The following is a 17,457-nucleotide window of genomic DNA, read 5'->3' as shown; positions in this document are numbered from 1 at the left end:
ATCGTGTGTTTCCCTCACATCGATGTTTCTCTCTGTCTTTCCCTCTCTCTTCCACTTTCCCCCTAAAAATCAATGGGAAAATATCCTGGGGTGAGGATTTTAAATAAATAAATAAAAATAAGATACAGGCTCTTCCAGGGGGAAATAGGTGCCGAAGAAAGCCAGGGGACAGGCGAAGCACGCTTTTGTCTGTCTCTCAGCTCCGTACCTTGGAAGAAATCAAGCAGGCCACAAGACAGCAGAAATTCATAGCCCCAGAACAGCCTGGCCAGGAGGAACTTTAAGTCAGATGTGCCCATTTTATAAGTAAGGAAGTAACCTCCAAATAAACTGGTGAATGCAAACACGTTTCTCCTATAGCTGTGGGCCTCCATTCCAGCCGGGAAGGCAGAATTTAAAAGTCTGTACTAGCCGAAGCCGGTTTGGCTCAGTGGATGGAGCGTCGGCCTGTGGACTGAAGGGTCCCAGGTTCGATTCCGGTCAGGGGCATGTATGTACTTGGGTTGCGGGCACATCCCCAGTGGGAGATGTGCAGGAGGCGGCTGATCGATGTTTCTCTCTCATCGATGTTTCTGGCTCTCTGTCTCTCCCCCTTCCTCTCTGTGGAAAATCAATAAAATATATTAAAAAAAAAAAAAAAAAAGTCTGTACTAGACTACGTCAGAGATGGCTGTGCCAAGGGAAAACAACAGCAACCATGCAGTGCCCGAGAGTGAGTACCGTAGATACGGTGGTCAACAGAGATGTCCCTTAGAAGGTGACCCTGATTCGGGACCTGAGGGACGTGGAGGAGGGAACCACGCAAAGGCCCAGAGGCAGGGCAAGCTTGGTGTATTCCAGAAACAGCAAGGCCATACTGGAGCAAGAGTGAGAAGAGATGAGGTGGAAGTGGAGGAGATGCTGTACGGCTTTGAGGAAAAGATGTGGTCTTACTCCAGATGGGACAGCCCTGGAAATTCTGGGCAGAGCAGTGGCATGTGTGAAAAGGACCCCTCTGGCCTTAACTGGTTTAGCTCAGTGGATAGAGCAGCCGTGGGCAAACTACGGCCAAATAAAACTATTGAAAAAAAACTATTGAAAAAAAAGACCGTACCCTTTTATGTAATGATGTTTACTTTGAATTTATATTAGTTCACACAAACACTCCATCCATGCTTTTGTTCCGGCCCTCCGGTCCAGTTTAAGAACCCATTGTGGCCCTCGAGTCAAAAAGTTTGCCCACCCCTGGGATAGAGCATCGGCCTTCAGACTGAAAGGTCCCAGGTTCGATTCCGGTCAAGGGCATGTATCTTGGTTGCAGGCACATCCCCAGTAGGAGGTGTGCAGGAGGCAGCTGATGGATGTTTCTCTCTCATCGATGTTTCTAACTCTCTATCCCTCTCCCTTCCTCTCTATAAAAAATTAATAAAATATATTTTTTAAAAAGGATCCCTCTAGCAGCCATATTGAGAACACCTGGGAGCAAGAGCCAAAGTAGGTGATTTAAGAGGTGACACCAATAATTCAGGTGACAGTCAATGGCGACTCAGACCAGATAGGTGCCAGTGAGTGGTGGGGCTCTGGCCAGTGTGGCTTGGTTGGAATGTCATCTGTTAATAGAAAGGTTATGGGTTCAATTTCTGGTCAAGGCTCATATCTAGGTTATGGGTTCTATCCCAGGTTGGGCACATATTGGAGGCAACCGGTTGATGTTTCTCATATCGATGTTGTTCTCCACCCTCTTCATCCTCTCTCTAAAATCAATAAACATCCTCAGGTGAGGATTTTTTTTTTTTAAGTGGTGAGAAGAGGTCAGGTATATTTTTGAAGGTAGAGGCTACAGAATTTGCTGATGGATTGGATGTGGCAGCATGTAAGAGGAGTGGAAGTCAGTCACAGATGACCTCAAGTCCAGAAAAGATGTACACAATCATTAGCTCTAATAGAAACTTAACCATTTGGGAAATAAGAAAGCAAAGGCCCTGAGCACTATTCAACTTCCATTTAAGATGAATCCAGGCCATGATTGCCCTCTGCCGTCTCCTCCCCATATCTCTCCACTTCCTAAAATTCTTTTTTCTTTTTTTTTTAAATACTTTTTATTTATTTTATTGATTTCAGAGAGGGAGGGAGGGAGAGATAGAAACATCGATGATGAGAGAGAATCATTGATGGGCTACCTCCTGCACGCCCCCTACTGGGGATCGAGCCCACAACCTGAGCGTGTGCCCTTGACTTGAACCGAACCCAGGACCCTTCAGTCCGCAGGCCCACGCTTTATCCACTGAGCCAAACCAGCTAGGGCCTAAAATTCTTTCTTGTTGTAATCTGGGACAAGGCTCATTCATTCATCCAACAAGCACTCACATGTTGTGTCTGGAGACTAGAAAAACGAAATCATGTATCAGGCATGGTTCTGCCCCCGGAGAACTTCCAGGCTGGCTATAGAGACAACATTTTAACCCAGGGTGTTTGGAGCTAAAGAGAGGATTGCACAGAAAACTTGGGACACGGGAGGTTGTGCCAGTTTATTCCAAGGCTAGGGTATAAAGAAGGGGTGGGAGAAGGCTCTCCGAGATGACACCTGACAGCAACAAGGGGGCAACCTGGCATTAAGTAGCACTGTAAGAAGTGTGGGTGTGTCGTCGTTAAAGGCAATGGAGTGACACTGGAGCACTGATTCCTGCCTGCTGGTTAGGGAAACGAACTGCCCAGTCTGAAAGCCTGAGTACCCTCCTGCTTTGTGCGTTCCCCTTTAACTTTCAGGGCCCAACTCAAGTGTTCATTCCACTGGGAGGGAGCATTAATACGGATGGTATTTTGATCAATTGTTACACATCAGGTCTTGTGAGAAGAGTTTTAAGTGTTATCTTCCTAATCCTCATAAATACCCCATTTCACAGTGAGAAAGCTGAGACTCAGAGAAAGGAAGGTATTTGCTAGCACCAGGCAACAGAGCAAGAATCTGAAACTGGCCCTAGGCAGTTTGGCTCAGTGGATAGAGCGTCAGCCTGCGGCTGAAGGGTCCCAGGTTCGATCCAGGCCAAGGGCATATGCCCAGGTTGCGGGCTAGATCCCCAGTAGGGCGTGCAGGAGGCAGCCAATCAATGAGTCTCTCTCATCATTGATGTTTCAATCTCCCCCTCTCCCTTCCTGAGACCAATAAAGATATATTAAAAAGACAAAAGAATCTGAAATAGGGTCAGGTTCACTAAAAAAGGCCATGAATGCTCCTTCCCCTGCCACATGCTGCCTCCATTGGAACGTTGATGGAGTTGGATTTATAGTTGACCCCGCCTCTCCCCGCCCACCTCGGCCTTTAAATTCCTCCACGCCAGGGGCCGTATGAATTCATCTTTGAAAATCCTCAACTCATCTCCATCCCCAGAACAGAGTAGCACGAACTGGGCGACCTGCAAAGATGGAATGAACGAACAAATGACTACATAGACGAATTTGAGTCCTCACTATGCCGTGTCTGGTAAACTGCCTCTCCCGTGCCTCAGTTTCCCCAACTGCTCGGCTCGGGATGAAGCCGACCAAAGTCATCCTGGGGACCGGCGGCGGACAGCTGCGAGAACTACAGAACTGGGCGGGCAGTACCGCTCCGCTACTCGCGGCGTTGGGGCGGGGCTGGAAGGGGCGGAGCCGGGGGGGGGGGTCCCCTGCTGCGCCGCCATTGGCCGCGCCCGCCGTCACCCGGCAGTAGTTGTAAAGGTCAGCCCCGCCCCTTCCTCTTTCTCTCCAAGCAGGCGGCGGCGGCGGCGGGGTGTTCAGCTATGGTGAGAGCTGAGGAATCGGGAGCCATCCGCGCGTTGTTGGGCTCGGAGACTGGGGTTGGGGGTGCGGGGTGAACCCTGGGGTCCCCTCTGCCAGCCGGGCCTGTGGAGTATAGTGCGGAATGGCCTAGCTCCGCCACTGCCGGCCTTCCTCCCACCCCTGCCGGCCTGGGCTCGGAGCGGTGCGCGCGCTGCCGGCGGCCTCCGTCTTCCCGTCTGCGGAGCGGGAGTAGCGGCCCAGCCTCGTAGCCGACCTGGGCCTCGGAGACCCTGCGCCGGGCGCGCGCCCTCCTGGGGCTGGCCAGGACGCAGGTGGAGGGGCGGGGAGGGCCGGTGGAAGCCTCGGGGAGCGGCGGCGGGGGAGACGGAGGCACCCGGCACTTGACGCAGACCCTTCCTTGCACGCAGGCCAAAATTAAGGCTCGGGACCTTCGCGGCAAGAAGAAGGAGGAGCTGCTCAAACAGCTGGACGACTTGAAGGTGGAGCTGTCCCAGCTGCGCGTAGCCAAAGTGACAGGCGGCGCAGCTTCCAAGCTTTCTAAGATGTAAGTGACGGGCGGCCGGACCACGGGCCTCAGGGCGGCGGGGGCAGTCTGTGTGCATCGGGGCGTTGGTGGATCTCTGAGGTTGGCTCAGGCGGTGTCCGCTGAAGTGCCCGTTCGGTGGATCTGCGGGTTGGAGTGCCAGGCTCACCTGCTCACGGCCCTGCGCGGAGGGGACCCGCTGCTCTTCACCTGCCTTTGACCGTGTGGCCCTGTTGCCCGGAGTGCCCATCAGCTCCTCTGGCTGGTGAAAGAAGAGGGTGTCCCTCTTCGGGGACATCCCAATGCTTCCTTCAAAAAGCCCAACTGGACGTTTTCTTTAATCTTCCACCAGCACTTGCCCCCCCCCTCCCTCCCCCCAGTTGGTAGGTGGGTGCCTTGCACCTTACTTGAGTTGTAGTGTAAAATAGTGATTTCCGTGGATCAAGAATTGTGTAAGGAATGTGGGTTTGGAGTCAGTCAACCTGGGCATAAATTCCACTTATGCCACATCCTACCTGGTGGGCAGGGTTTTTTTTTCCTTCTATGAAATGTCCCCAAAAGCCTTCACGTGGTGGGAGGACATTGGGTGAGTTTGGGGGCATGTAAGCAAGTGTCATGCCGAATCCTCAAGAGCAGGTTTACCAGGCTGTCTACTGAGTGAGCCTCCTCTCACCCCCCAACAGGACTACCGAGTCACCGGCCCCCAGCTGTTCCTGGCTTCCAGCTCTCTGCCCAGTAGCATTTCTCCCTCCCCTGTGGCCCCTGCTGTGGCTCTTTAAGCTTCCCTGGTTGCCCAGCTTGTGACTTGATTCTTTCTGGTCAGCTCATTAAGATGGGCATTGGCGAGGTCGGCTTCATAGTCCTCAGGATGTATGGCCTGGCATGGAGGATCTTTTCTGATCAGCCCTCCATCGCGCCTCATTCAGCCTCCTCAGTGGACACTTCACAGATCCTCCAAAGCACTGGACACTCCAGGCCTTCCCTATTCACTCCTGAGATTCCCGTATACGTACTAGAGTCGCTCCCACCTTACCCCCAGAATACCTTGCTCCTGGCTGGGTTAAGCGCATGCATCTTGGGTGGATATGGATGAGATCTGGGTCAGGCCCTGAATGAGATGCTGTGTGTTCACTGACGTCTCTGTTTTTGTAGCCGAGTTGTTCGCAAGTCTATCGCCCGTGTTCTTACCGTCATTAACCAGACTCAGAAAGAGAACCTCAGGAAATTCTACAAGGTGAGTGGGGGGGCGGGGGGGTGGTGTGGGGCTGCCTGGCTCTAGGGAGCAAAGTTCCAGCCCTCCCTTGCTGAGGGCGGTCAGGATGATGAGGTTCTCCTGCTGGTGTATGTGGGACAGAGCTTTGCCCAGGCATCGTTGGGCTTTCCAGAACCTTCCAGCTTGTAAATGGGTTTGCCTTTCCAGCATCTTGCTCTAGCATGTGGTATGCAGACTGCATTTCCTCGGGCTGCAATTGTCAAGAAATCAACAGCGTGGTAGGACTCTGGCTGGACACTTGGGTTTGGGTACAGCCAGCCTCACCAGCTGCATGAGTTTGGGCAGTCTGAGGATTGACTGCTAAATGTCTTGTCTTAGAGTACTGTGTCAGTCACTGCCAAACACCTGACATTCTTGTTTTTCGGAGGAGGACCTCAAGGCTTAAAGAGGTTAAGTTGCTCATAGTCGCCTACAAATAATGGAGTGATTGGGCTGAGGTCCAAAACCATGCCCTGGGGAGGGGTGAATGGGGTGCTCCTGGGAGATTTCCACGGGTGTCTGATCCCTCAGCCTAGGATATTGACAACCATTTCCTAGTCCTGTCCTCAAATGAGTCTACCGGGGTTCAAGCAGTGAAGGCAAATCAGTGGGATACTTTGTGTGTGCATGAATATGTATATTTTGTTACAAGGAATGGGCCTATGTGGTTGTGAGGGCTGGCTTAAGATTGTGGGCAGGCTGGGACTCAGGACACAGGTTGAAGCTGCTGCCGCCGGTGGAGTTTCTTGGGGAGAGCCTCAGCCCTGCCTTGAAGGACTTGCAGCTGGTTTTTATCAGGCCCACCTAGATTACCCAGGATATTCTCTCTTAATTTAAATCAGCGGATTGATTAGTGGCTTTAATTACATCTTCACATCAACTCCCAATTTAGTGTTTGAATAACGAAGGTTTGATACCAAAAAGGCCATCATGGTGTGCCTGGGCTAGCCTCCCAGGGATGCAACTGTGGGGATGGGGGTGGGGTGTTGCCACCCCTGGATGTGTGCACATCTGTGTGGGAACGTTTCTCTGAGGATTGGGTCTGAAGCTTTCTTCAGGCTCTGAGGGGACCAGACAGACATGTTCTGTATCTGCTCTGTCATCAGTCACCTCCGACCACATGTGTCCGTTGATCACTTAATGTGACTGTGGTGTCTAAGGACTGGCTTAATGTAAACAGTATGGGCTAGTGGCTATTCTATTGGGTAGCAGAGCTCTAAGGGGCTTAGTTATTTGAAATGCACAAGGTTCTGACTCGTGCCCTGGTGGACAAAGATTTTAATACTTCCAAGTTCCCTCCAGCACTTGTCCTCATCTCCTGTTTGGCCCTTTCTGCAGTTCTCTGCCCTGTGCCTACTCCTCCGGGCTGTTGGTGGTTCCCAGAAAGAGCCTGAGCTGTCATTCTTAAGGGGTTTTGTGCACAGTTTTCTCCCCCTTTTCAGTTGCTTTCGGGGCTATTGCCAGTTGCTAGGTGAAACCTCCCCCATCGATGGGCCACTTGTTATCTGTTCAGTCTTCCCCACTGAGCTGGGAGCTCCTTGAACCGGGACCAGGCCTGATTTCTGGCCAAGCCAGCACCCAGCACAGGGCCTCAAGGCAAAGAGGGCCCAAGGAACATTTGCATAACAAAGGAGAGACCATGAGCACTGCCTTAGTCTAGACCTGCTCATTGGAAGCAAGTGGGACGAGAATAAGTGAGAGCCAGGGGTGGAGGCACTATGGCCCTGTTACAGGTCTGGGAGCAGGTTTGGTGGGAGGCCACCTAAGGCAGGAAAAGGGTTTTTGCCTCTCTGGGATTCCCTTGGCCAAGCCAGAGCTTCCCTCTGGGACTTGTAAAATGGGAACGTAATTACAGGGGACACCCATGAGTACCTGGCAGACACTCCAGATTCACCCAGTACCAGCTTAGGGTGCACCCCCCCCCATCACCATATGCACCAGCTTGCATAACTTAAACCAAGAAAACAGTGACCACCCCAATACTTGCTGGGTGCCACATGCCCCTTACTTGGATGTGGTGTTGACTCCATGGCAGGAATTCGGCTGGTGGGAAGAACACCGTGTAGGGAGTTGGTTGATTTAGGTGCAGATCCCAGTTCTGCCACAGTTTTCATGAGATTCTGGCAAGTTCACTTGCTTTTTGGCTCTAACTCAAAATACTTTTTTTTTTTTTTAATGGGGATGATCCTCCCCCCCACCTTGAATTTGGGGGCATTGTATGAACTAGTAAGCAAGAAGTGTGGCCTGCCCGGTCCCATGGTGACAGTCCCCTACTGGGCTGGGTGTCATATAGCTCCTCACACTCATGTCTACAAATGAACCTCCCCAGCCCAGCCATGTACCTTCCTCAGTTACCTCTCCGCTCTTCCCAGCGCCATCTCAACACCTAGTTCCAATCTCTGTGGCTTGCTTAGCTATTGCAGTAGCTCCTAAGCCCTGGTCCTCAGATTCCCCCTGCTCTCCCATCACCCAGGGCAAGAAGTACAAGCCCCTGGATCTGCGGCCCAAGAAAACACGCGCCATGCGCCGCCGGCTCAACAAGCATGAAGAGAACCTGAAGACCAAGAAGCAGCAGCGGAAGGAGCGGCTCTACCCCCTACGGAAGTATGCGGTCAAGGCCTGAGCATCGTGGCGTCAATAAAGCACACACTGGCTGACTGTTGCTTTGTGTTTGCAGTTGTTTTAACCAACCGTGCTGGAGAGAGGGGCTGTTGTGGGGCCATGGCACGGATCTGCTGGGTACTCGGTTATGGTTACTTTGGGCCTGTGGCACGGAACGGCCCTGACTGCTTTCGCCAGGCCCCAAGCGCCCTGGGCAGGGAGAGGCAGGGGCGTGAGGTTTGAGAGCCTTGTGTGGCGATGTTACACTGGAGGCTCTGGGTGGTTGATCATGCGGGGGACTTGGCGACTTGCCTAATCAACAGCTCCAGACACCAATAAGAGTTTCCCATCTGGGGTGAAGGTGCAAGCGTGGGCCACATCCAGGGCTCCCTGCCAAGAACAGTGTTGGGCTCTGAGGATGCAAGTCCTGCCTGAGCCCAGCTTCCTGGTACACCTACTGCTCCTTTGGATGCTACAGCCACAGGCCTTACCTTCAGGGTTTCAATGCACATTCCTGTGTTGCAGTCCCAGACTTTGATCTGGAAATAAACAGAAAGGGAGGCCTCACAACACAAGTGACTTAAATCACCTTTGGGGGTGAGTCCTAGCCAACATCTTTGGACTGGGTTTTGTTTTTGAGGTATATTTAAGGTGCCTGCCATAATATCTGATGCAAAAAAAGCAGTGCAGTGCAATTTCCCCTGAAGCTACTTAAATCCTACAAGTGTTACGTTTGGGCTAGCACAGACTTTAGTGGCTGGCACCTTCCTGTTCAGGGCACAAGGATGTGGTCCTTCCTGGACAGGGCTGAGGACTCTACTAGGCCCAATGTGAGGGTAGGAGTTTGCCAGGAGGAGTCTGGCGGGGTAGGGTTACCATTGGGGAGTAGCCTGCGCTGGCCAGCTGCAACCCATCTGGGGAGAAAGCTATGCTCTTCACCCAGGTGGTGTGACCCTTGAGCTGGATAAGCAGGCTTCTAGTCGAGGGTTTCCAGATGTGGATGGTCTTGTCCCAGGAGCCGGATGCCTAGACAGCAGATAGCTGTTTGAGGCCTGCATGTTCACTGCCCCCAAATGGCCCATGACCCTTCAAGGGTCTTGCTGCCAGCAAGGGACCAGCCTAGAACCCAGGCAGCCCAGCTCACCAGCAGGCCAGATGTTGAGTAGCACAGGCAGCTGACATTGCCACTGTGACCCTCCAGCTCCTGGTGGAAGATCGCTGGGGTCCCTGTCCGAAGGTCCCAGATGCGAATGGTAGAGTCCCAGGAACCAGTGGCCTGCAGACAGCTGCCATAAGAATGGGCCAGAATGGACCCATGTCCACCCTCCCAGTTTCTAGGCTGGTCAGACCCAGAAAGCAGGCACCAAGCCCTGCTGAATCCCCATCTTACAGATGAGGACTCGGGCTCAGAAGAGCCAAGTCATCTAGACAAGGTCTAGAATTCTAACCACTGCTCAGCCCCAAGTGGGAAAGTGGGTGCTGGTACTGTTATAGTGGGGCATGGGTAGAGGTGGTGTGGCTCACCAGATAGTCTGAGCTGGGTGCGAAGTCACTGCTCTGGATGGAGTCTTGGTGCCCTGCTAAGTGACGCAGCACCTGGCCAGACTGAAGGTGATAGCCCTGAGCTTCAGAGGGCAGCCCAGAAGCCTCACAGTGCCAGGTTGTAGGCCTCAGATGGGTCAGACCCAGGCCCTTCTTTCGGGGCTGCCTGGGTAATGTGGCATATCAGAGTCTGGGAGACTTTCCCAGCTTGAGGAGAGGGCAATCCAGGCAGGGGGAACCTCATGGGCACGGGGTGGGGGAGAGGTAGCTGTAGCCAGATGCTAGGGGGTCTTGGTGTGGGCACGAGCAGTGGAGAAGACTGGGAATGATCTTTCTGGAACCAGTGTGGAGGGTGTGTGTCATCCAGTCCCAGGCTCTCTGGCCACCCCTCCATATACCTGCACCTCCCAGAGCATCACCCGCTTGTCCCAGCCACCCGATGCCAGCTGCTTGGAGTCTGGACTGAAGCTGACTGTTTCCACACTCCGCTGGTGACCTACAAGGTGGCACAGGACACAGCACGGTCCGGAAGGGAACCCAGGCCTGGCTGCTTGGCTTGCAGTCCCACCCAGCCTACTCACCCTGTAAGATCTGCAGACACTTGGCTTCTGCTGTGTCCCACAGGCGGATGGTGCAGTCATAGGAAGTGCTGGCAAAGAGGCGGCCATCGGGGGAGAAGCGGCAGAACTTCACAGGGCCTGGGCGGGTGGCCGTGGTCAGAGAACGGCACCCCTCCCTCCCCCCCCCCCGGCCCTCCACTCTGACACCCACTAATTTCTCCAGTCTCATCGCCTACCTCTCTTGTCCTCACTCCCTTCTAGCCTACACCATACACCTGGAATTCCTGGAACACCAACCCCACACAATCAGTACCAATCAAATGCAGGCACCTCCCAGAAACTCCTTGACAGCCCAGCATAGGTTCAGTGCCTCCTTTGAGCTCCCCAGCCCCCAGATTTTCCTATTATAGCATTAATCCGGCTGCCCTATAATGAACCAGAGCTATTTCTTTGTCTCCTTAATTGTAAATTATATCTACTGAGTACTTTGGGTACTAGGTACTTTCCTTGCATTATTTTGTCCTCTAGGTTAGCAACCATTATCCCATTCTACAGAGGAGGAAATAGAGGTTCAGAGGTGACATTACATAATCACAGTCAAAATAGGAGGTAAAACAGATGAACCTTAAGGACATTATGCTGAGAGGTAAGCCAGTCACAAAGAGGAATACTGTATGGTTCCCCTTATAAAAGGCACAGCGTAGTCCAATTCTTGGAGACAAAACGCAGAATGATGGTTGACAGGGTCTGGGGGAAGGGAGGAATGAGATGTTTAATGGGTATATTTTCACTTTTGCAAGATGAGTTCTGGAGACTAGTTGCACAACCATATGAACGTAGGTAACACTACACTTAAAAATGGTTAAGACGTAAATATGTGTATTTGTAAACTTTTTAAAAAGTAGGATCTGAATCCTGCTGGTGGGGCTCAGTGTTGAGTATTGACCCCTGAACCTGGAGGTCACGGTTAGATTGCCCCTTGGGGCACATGCCTGGGATGCCTGCATGATCCCTAGTGCAGGAGGCAGCCAATGAGTCTCATCATTGATGTTTCTATCTCTCCCCTTCTCCCTTCTCTCTGAAATCAAATAAAAACATACTAAAAAAAATAAAGGATCTGAGTTCAGGTCCGCCAGAGTCAGAGGGTCCAGGGAACATGTCCGTCTCCTTGCTCTCGTGCCTCAGCCCCGCCTAGGCTGTCTTGCATGGGTGCCCAGCTCAGACGTTGGAGGTCATTGCGGGCCTTAGCCTCCCGATCCAGGTCGAGGAGCCCACCTGTGTGGCCGCCCAACTTCCACAGCAGATTCCCACTCCGGGTTTCCCAGCCGTACACGCAGCCGTCTTCAGAGGCTGTGAGCAGCGTCTGGCCGTCCGGGGAGAAGGCGGAGAAGTTGACCTGGAACAGAGCACAGAAATAGTCCCATCAAAGGGCAAGAAACACCTGCTGTTCATTCTTGACGCCAGAGCCCTGGGCCATCCCTAAACACACCCCCAGGAGCCTGGGGTTGGAGCCGCGGCTTCAGGCCTCACTCTGCAGCCAGCGCCCAGACCCAGGAACCACGCTGCAGCCAGCGCCCAGACCCAGGAACCACTCTGCAGCCAGAGCCCAGACCCAGGAACCACTCTGCAGCCAGAGCCCAGACCCAGGAACCACTCTGCAGCCAGAGCCCAGACCCAGGAACCACTCTGCAGCCAGAGCCCAGACCCAGGAACCACTCTGCAGCCAGCGCCCAGACCCAGGAACCACTCTGCAGCCAGCGCCCAGACCCAGGAACCATTCTGCAGCCAGAGCCCAGACCCAGGAACCACTCTGCAGCCAGCGCCCAGACCCAGGAACCACTCTGCAGCCAGCGCCCAGACCCAGGAACCACTCTGCAGCCAGCGCCCAGACCCAGGAACCATTCTGCAGCCAGCGCCCAGACCCAGGAACCACGCTGCAGCCAGAGCCCAGACCCAGGAACCACTCTGCAGCCAGAGCCCAGACCCAGGAACCACTCTGCAGCCAGCGCCAAGGGAACCTGCGCCTGAAGCTGAATCTGATGGACGCCAGCTGCTGGCGCCTTCTCTAGAACCAGATTCTGAGCCAAGAGTCCATTCTAGAGCTGCAGTCCATAACCAGTTCACTTTGAAGCCAGAGCCCAAAGAACAGGGGTCCGAGGCCTCTCTGGCACCAGAGCTTAGAACCTAGAGCCCATTCTGGAGTTGGAGCTCCGCTACGGGAAACCAGGAGCCTAGAGTCTGGGCAGGGCCCACTGGCCTCACCTCTCCGCGGTGCCGGCGGAAGAATTTCACTCTCCCTATGACCAGCCTCCCTGGGGCCCTACTGTTCATGGGCCCGCGGCCAGCTCCCTCGGGCTCCCTCCGGCCCGCTGGTGGGCTGCGGGCCGGACTTGGGACAGGGGAAGGGGAAGGGGTAGGGGAAGGGGAAGGAAAAAGGAAGGGGGAAGAAGAAACTGTGTACAAGTGGTCTCCATGGCAACCGGGGGGGGGCGGGGAGCGCGCAGCTGCTGTGGGGCCTCTGGGGAGTCGTGAGATGGACTGGGAGAGACCGTTCCCAGCTCCCTGGAGGTGGGCCTGTGGCTGGCACCGTGGCCGCCAGAGGGCAGGCCAGCCCCACACACTGCGCCTGCCTCTCCCGCTGCTCTGAACCCGTGCACAGTGCCCATCAGTTTGCGAAGGACCCAGACCCCTTGGAGAGGTGCCTGTTTCCCACCTGCACAATGGGGAGGATCAGCCCTGCCCCTCAGGTAGGGATGATCCTAGGAGTGGCCAGTACTGAGGTGAAGAGCTCCCATGGAGAAGGCTGGAGATGATGCCCATCTTTGCCCTCCAGGATGTGGGGAGCCAGAGGTAGTGTGTGTAAAGCACCGGGCGCTAGAAGATGGGGACACTGTGGTTCACATTCCTAGCAGCACGAAGTGTGCCGTGGGAGGAAGTGGAGGTGGTGGCGAGAGGCCCGGGAGCTGTCATGATGCTTGTTGAATAGTGCAAGCGGAAGCTGGGAAAGAACAGGACTTGGTTTCCATGTCCATTTTACAGATCAGGAAACTGAGGCCCCAAGATGAGGGGGACATTCAAAGGTCACTCAGCCCACAGGAAAGGAACTGAGACTTTCCCATGTGTGCCTGACTCTGGGGGCCTCTATTGGGACCGCCTGCCATGAATTCCAGGCCCTCACAGCCCAGGTCCCTGACTCCTGGTACATCTGAGAAGCTGAAGTCCTGCGGGGGCAGATTTGGCCCAGTCATCCAGCACCTCCATGGCAGAGCTGGAGCCAGCTTCCTTCCCGCAGGACAGGGTGGGGCTGAGACACCCTGGGCTCTACGGCTCGCCATCCAGTGGATTCCAGACTCCCTGGGGATGGGGGTGGGGCAGCTGGGCTTTGGGAGCTTCAAACTTGAGGGTTCCCAGTGGTGACTCACACCCTTCCTCCCAGATCTCTTTGCCAGAAACCCTTCTCACGAGATCCCCTGCTCCTGCTCTATTTTAGGTCCCAGACAGTCAGGCGGGAGAGGGGGTGACAATGGTGGCTTTGAGGCAGCCCCACCCCCATTCTAACTCCCAGAGGGCCCAGGTCACTGAATTGACTCCTCACGGACCCGTCTGAATTGGGCCTCTAATAGAGGCAGCCCCTCACCCCCAGACGTGGGTCCCGACACGGTGGCCCCATAGCTGGCTCCCCAGGCCCTCCCTCCCTCTGCTCAGGCACCCCAGCCCATTCCCCTTGTGGATTTCTCCAGCCACCTGGTTGTTCCTACTCTACTTGGATGGCCCAGCCCATCATTCCCAGAGCCCTCCAGGCAGACCTCATCCACCAGGCCCAGGGACCCCTCGGCCAGTAGGAGTTAAAACCTTTCTGCTTAACGCAGGAGTCTGTGGTTGCAACCACCCACCATGAATTCCAGGGGCCTCAGGGGCTCGAGCCACATGCCCACCTCTCCTGCCTCATCCTGCCACTGTCCCCTGCTGCCACCTTGCTCCCTGAACTCAGCCACAAGGGCCCTTTCTTCCTTCCTCCACCTTTTGCCTGTGCACATGGGGTTCCCCACCCCCTTGGCCCGTGCTTACCTTCGGATCTAGCTCAAATAACCCTCCCCTTCCCCTACAGCCTCCCCTTGCCCACCCCAGACTAAGTCAGAGCTCCTGCCTCAGAGATGAGACATTAGAATCACAGGTCTGGGTTAAACCTGGGTTGTACCGACGACCAGCTCTGCAACCTGGGCAAGCCACCTGGTTACTCGGTGCCTCAGTTTCCTCATCTGTAAAATAGGGGTGCTCATGTGGCTGCCCTGTGAGGAGTCGGTGAGATGGTGCCTGTCAGAGTCTCCTGGTGCAGTAAGTGCTCGACGGCAGGAGCTGTGACACCCCCAGTCCCTTAGGCTTAGAGCCCAGACACAAACACCCTTTGCCAGGCTCCCCCAAGGGCCCGGGCCCAGGCACAGCTCATGATGGAGAGAGGGGCCTGGTGATCAGGGCTGTCTGGCCTCCTGCTCAGCAGGGGCTGCACCTGCAGGGTGTGGTCCCTGCCAGGGGTTGGGGCACCAGTGTGTCACAGTGATGGTGGCAGCAGTACTGCACTGACTCAGGTTTTGTCCAGGATATTGGGGGACCCAGATTCTAGCCACTCCAAGAGGGTCTTTGGGGAATATTTTCCACCCCTGGACTGCCTTTTCCGTCTTAGGGCCTGCCATGTCCTCTCCTCCCTCAGCCCAGACTGAGGAGGTGGCTCTGTGCTGGCCTTTCCCACTCTCACTCCGCCCACTGGAGGTGACCCACTCCTTGTCCGCACCATCCCCATTCTCAGTCGTTTAGTGGAATATGCATGGCCAGGGCGCGAGTGCAGTTCCCAGGAAGCAGAGAAAGCTGTGTATTAGCAAGAGAGCCAGCAGCGAGGAGAGGCCGAGAGTCAGCCTGCCCGGTTCCTGCCAGCTTTCCAGCTCCCAGCTCCAGTTCCTGGTGCTGCTGTCCTAAAACACACGTTTCCTTAAACTTCTTCCTTCCTTCCTTCCTTCCTTCCTTCCTTCCTTCCTTCCTTCCTTCCTTCTTTCTTTCCCCTTCCTTCCTTCCTTCCTTCCTTCCTTCCTTCCTTCCTTCCTTCCTTCTTTCTCCTTCCTTCCTTCCTTCCTTCCTTCCTTCCTTCCTTCCTTCCTTCCTTCTTTCTTTCCCCTTCCTTCCTTCCTTCCTTCCTTCCTTCCTTCCTTCCTTCCTTCTTTCCCCTTCCTTCCTTCCTTCTCCTTCCTTCCTTCCTTCCTTCTTTCCCCTCCCTCCCTCCCTCCCTCCCTCCCTTCCTTCCTTCCTCCCTCCCTCCCTCCCTCCCTCCCTCCCTCCCTCCCTTCCTTCCTTCCTTCTTTCCTTCCTTCTTTCTTTCCCCTTCCTTCCTTCCTTCCTTCCTTCCTTCCTTCCTTCCTTCCTTCCTTCCTTTCCTGAGCAATCTCCAGTATGTTTTTGGTTACTTGCCACCCAAACAGCTTTGATGAAAACATCTCTAATTTCCGGAGCTGGTCCCCTAATAGTATGCCTTTGGGATTCTTCTCTGGGAATCCCCTGCAGTTTGCACACAGGGGTCCTAGCTCCCCAAGGGTGACCAACACCCTCAAGTCTCAGTGGTTGCCCCCCAACCTGGGCCATCTGTATTGGAATGCACGTTAATTGCCATTGTCCCTCCTGAAGTGTCGAGGCCACAGCTGGAACCGTGCTCCCTGTATGGACTGGCGGCCAGGCTGAAAGGTGCTGTCATTTCCAGTTTTCCAGACTCTCAGGCTCTAGTCGTGCCACCCGCATTACCAGAAGCATTTGTATTTCAGCAGCGACATTATTCTGGTGACTCACTGACTTTGTAGTGCGAGTTTTTTCCCATGGACTACTATCTGGCAAACTCTCCCCCGAACTGGTACGTGCACAATGAGTTCTTCGGAAACACAGGCAATGTAAGCGTTATGCTGGCTAAATGTCATCTCGTTGGCTCCCATCCAGCCGCCTAGTCTTGAGAGCGTTGTCAGTGAGGCTTCTGTTGCACAAAGCATGAATTCTGCACTGTGGCAGCTGCAAATTTCATGAGCGGGCCTTCTGTGTTCTAAACCCAAACTGTAAAAGTGATGCTCACTGGGACAAGGCTAAGGACAGAGCCCTGATCAACAGCGACTGCCAGTGATTCTGATTTTTTTTGCGTCCACCACACCCATCAGGATCGTGGACTAACCATGGGTGGGGGCAGGGGAGTGGTGAGCTCCTACCTCAAGCAGGGCTCTTTGGTTGCAAACAACGGAAACCTTTAATGGCCAAAAGGGACCATATGGGAAGGAGCTGGGGGGGGTGGGGGATCAAAGATGGGAAGGACTACTACATCACTGCCATGCCAGCAAAGGGCAGGGAGCAGGGGCTGAGAATCTAGAGCGAAATCCAGGTAGTTCAGGTTCCTTGGTCAGCTTTCCATTGGCCCAGTGAGTGGAGGGCAGGGCATCTGGATTGGCAGTCCTGCATCCTCCTCTGTTAATCAATCAGGGATCTCCAGTTCGGTTTAAAACCAGCTGTGCACCTGTGGGTTCTGGAGCCATAGCTGTTCAAATCTGGCTCCGTCACCCACCAGCTAACTGCTCTGTGCTTCCTTTTCCTGCTGTCTACAATGAGGGTGATGATTACTTCCCACCTCATAGGGTTGCCTTGAGGACGGAGTTAATGCAAAGTGCTTGGAACGGCATCCGATGCATTGTCAGTGCTCTGTGTGGGTCAGCTGTGTTATTAAAGTACTAGAGGCCCGATGCACGAAATTCGTGCAAAGGCCTTAACCCTCGCAGCCCCTCACAGCCTCTGCTGGCCCTCGAAGCCCCTCACAGCCTCTGCCGCCCCTCGCAGAAGGGCTTCATCCAGAAGGTTGTCCATCGGTCCTCTGGAATGTCGTCAGGACGGTCGTTCTGCTGTTTGGTCTAATTAGCATATTAGCTCTTTATTATATAGGATAGGATTATTACAATGTGAGTCCACATTTTCTCATTTAGCCCTAAAGATATGTAGGTGTATCTGGGTTGGGCACAGTTGCCCTGATTACAGGGGAGAGGCAAGAGCGCCCAGGGTTAATTCCCAGTGACCCCTGTTGGCATCTCTGGCCACCACTTCCTTTCTGAGCGCTCAGATAACCACTGAACAACCTGTGCAGAACCTGCTGGGCGATCAGTGTCAGGCCAAGGAGCCTGAGACTGCTGGGCCCACACTTTCTGGAAAAG

The 17,457-nt window shown here is 54.3% G+C and overlaps 2 protein-coding genes across 2 annotated transcripts; one reads left to right on the top strand and one right to left on the bottom strand.

Annotated features, from left to right (window-relative positions):
- Window positions 1-3,348: 3,348 nt before the first annotated feature.
- Window positions 3,349-8,192, top strand: RPL35 (ribosomal protein L35). Its single transcript, XM_081104295.1, has 5 exons — window positions 3,349-3,460; window positions 3,729-3,761; window positions 4,167-4,303; window positions 5,435-5,516; window positions 8,008-8,192. The coding sequence occupies exons 1-5, from the start codon at window positions 3,449-3,451 to the stop codon at window positions 8,155-8,157; spliced, it is 414 nt and encodes a 137-aa protein (XP_080960421.1). The 5' UTR covers window positions 3,349-3,448; the 3' UTR covers window positions 8,158-8,192.
- WDR38 (WD repeat domain 38) lies at window positions 8,190-17,116 on the bottom strand (the record flags this gene model as incomplete). The annotated part of the gene is made up of 10 exons (XM_081103170.1): window positions 8,190-8,525; window positions 8,627-8,674; window positions 9,012-9,161; window positions 9,280-9,411; window positions 9,660-9,740; window positions 10,076-10,173; window positions 10,259-10,375; window positions 11,513-11,633; window positions 12,500-12,626; window positions 17,040-17,116. The coding sequence occupies 10 exons, from the start codon at window positions 17,114-17,116 to the stop codon at window positions 8,448-8,450; spliced, it is 1,029 nt and encodes a 342-aa protein (XP_080959296.1). The 3' UTR covers window positions 8,190-8,447.
- Window positions 17,117-17,457: the final 341 nt, after the last annotated feature.

This window comes from Myotis nattereri, assembly GCF_964212035.1.
Source record: "Myotis nattereri genome assembly, chromosome: 12".
NCBI classification, from domain to species: Eukaryota; Metazoa; Chordata; class Mammalia; order Chiroptera; family Vespertilionidae; genus Myotis; species Myotis nattereri.
Note: the sequence above shows the minus strand (reverse complement) of the source record. Positions and strands in the feature narration are given on the sequence as shown.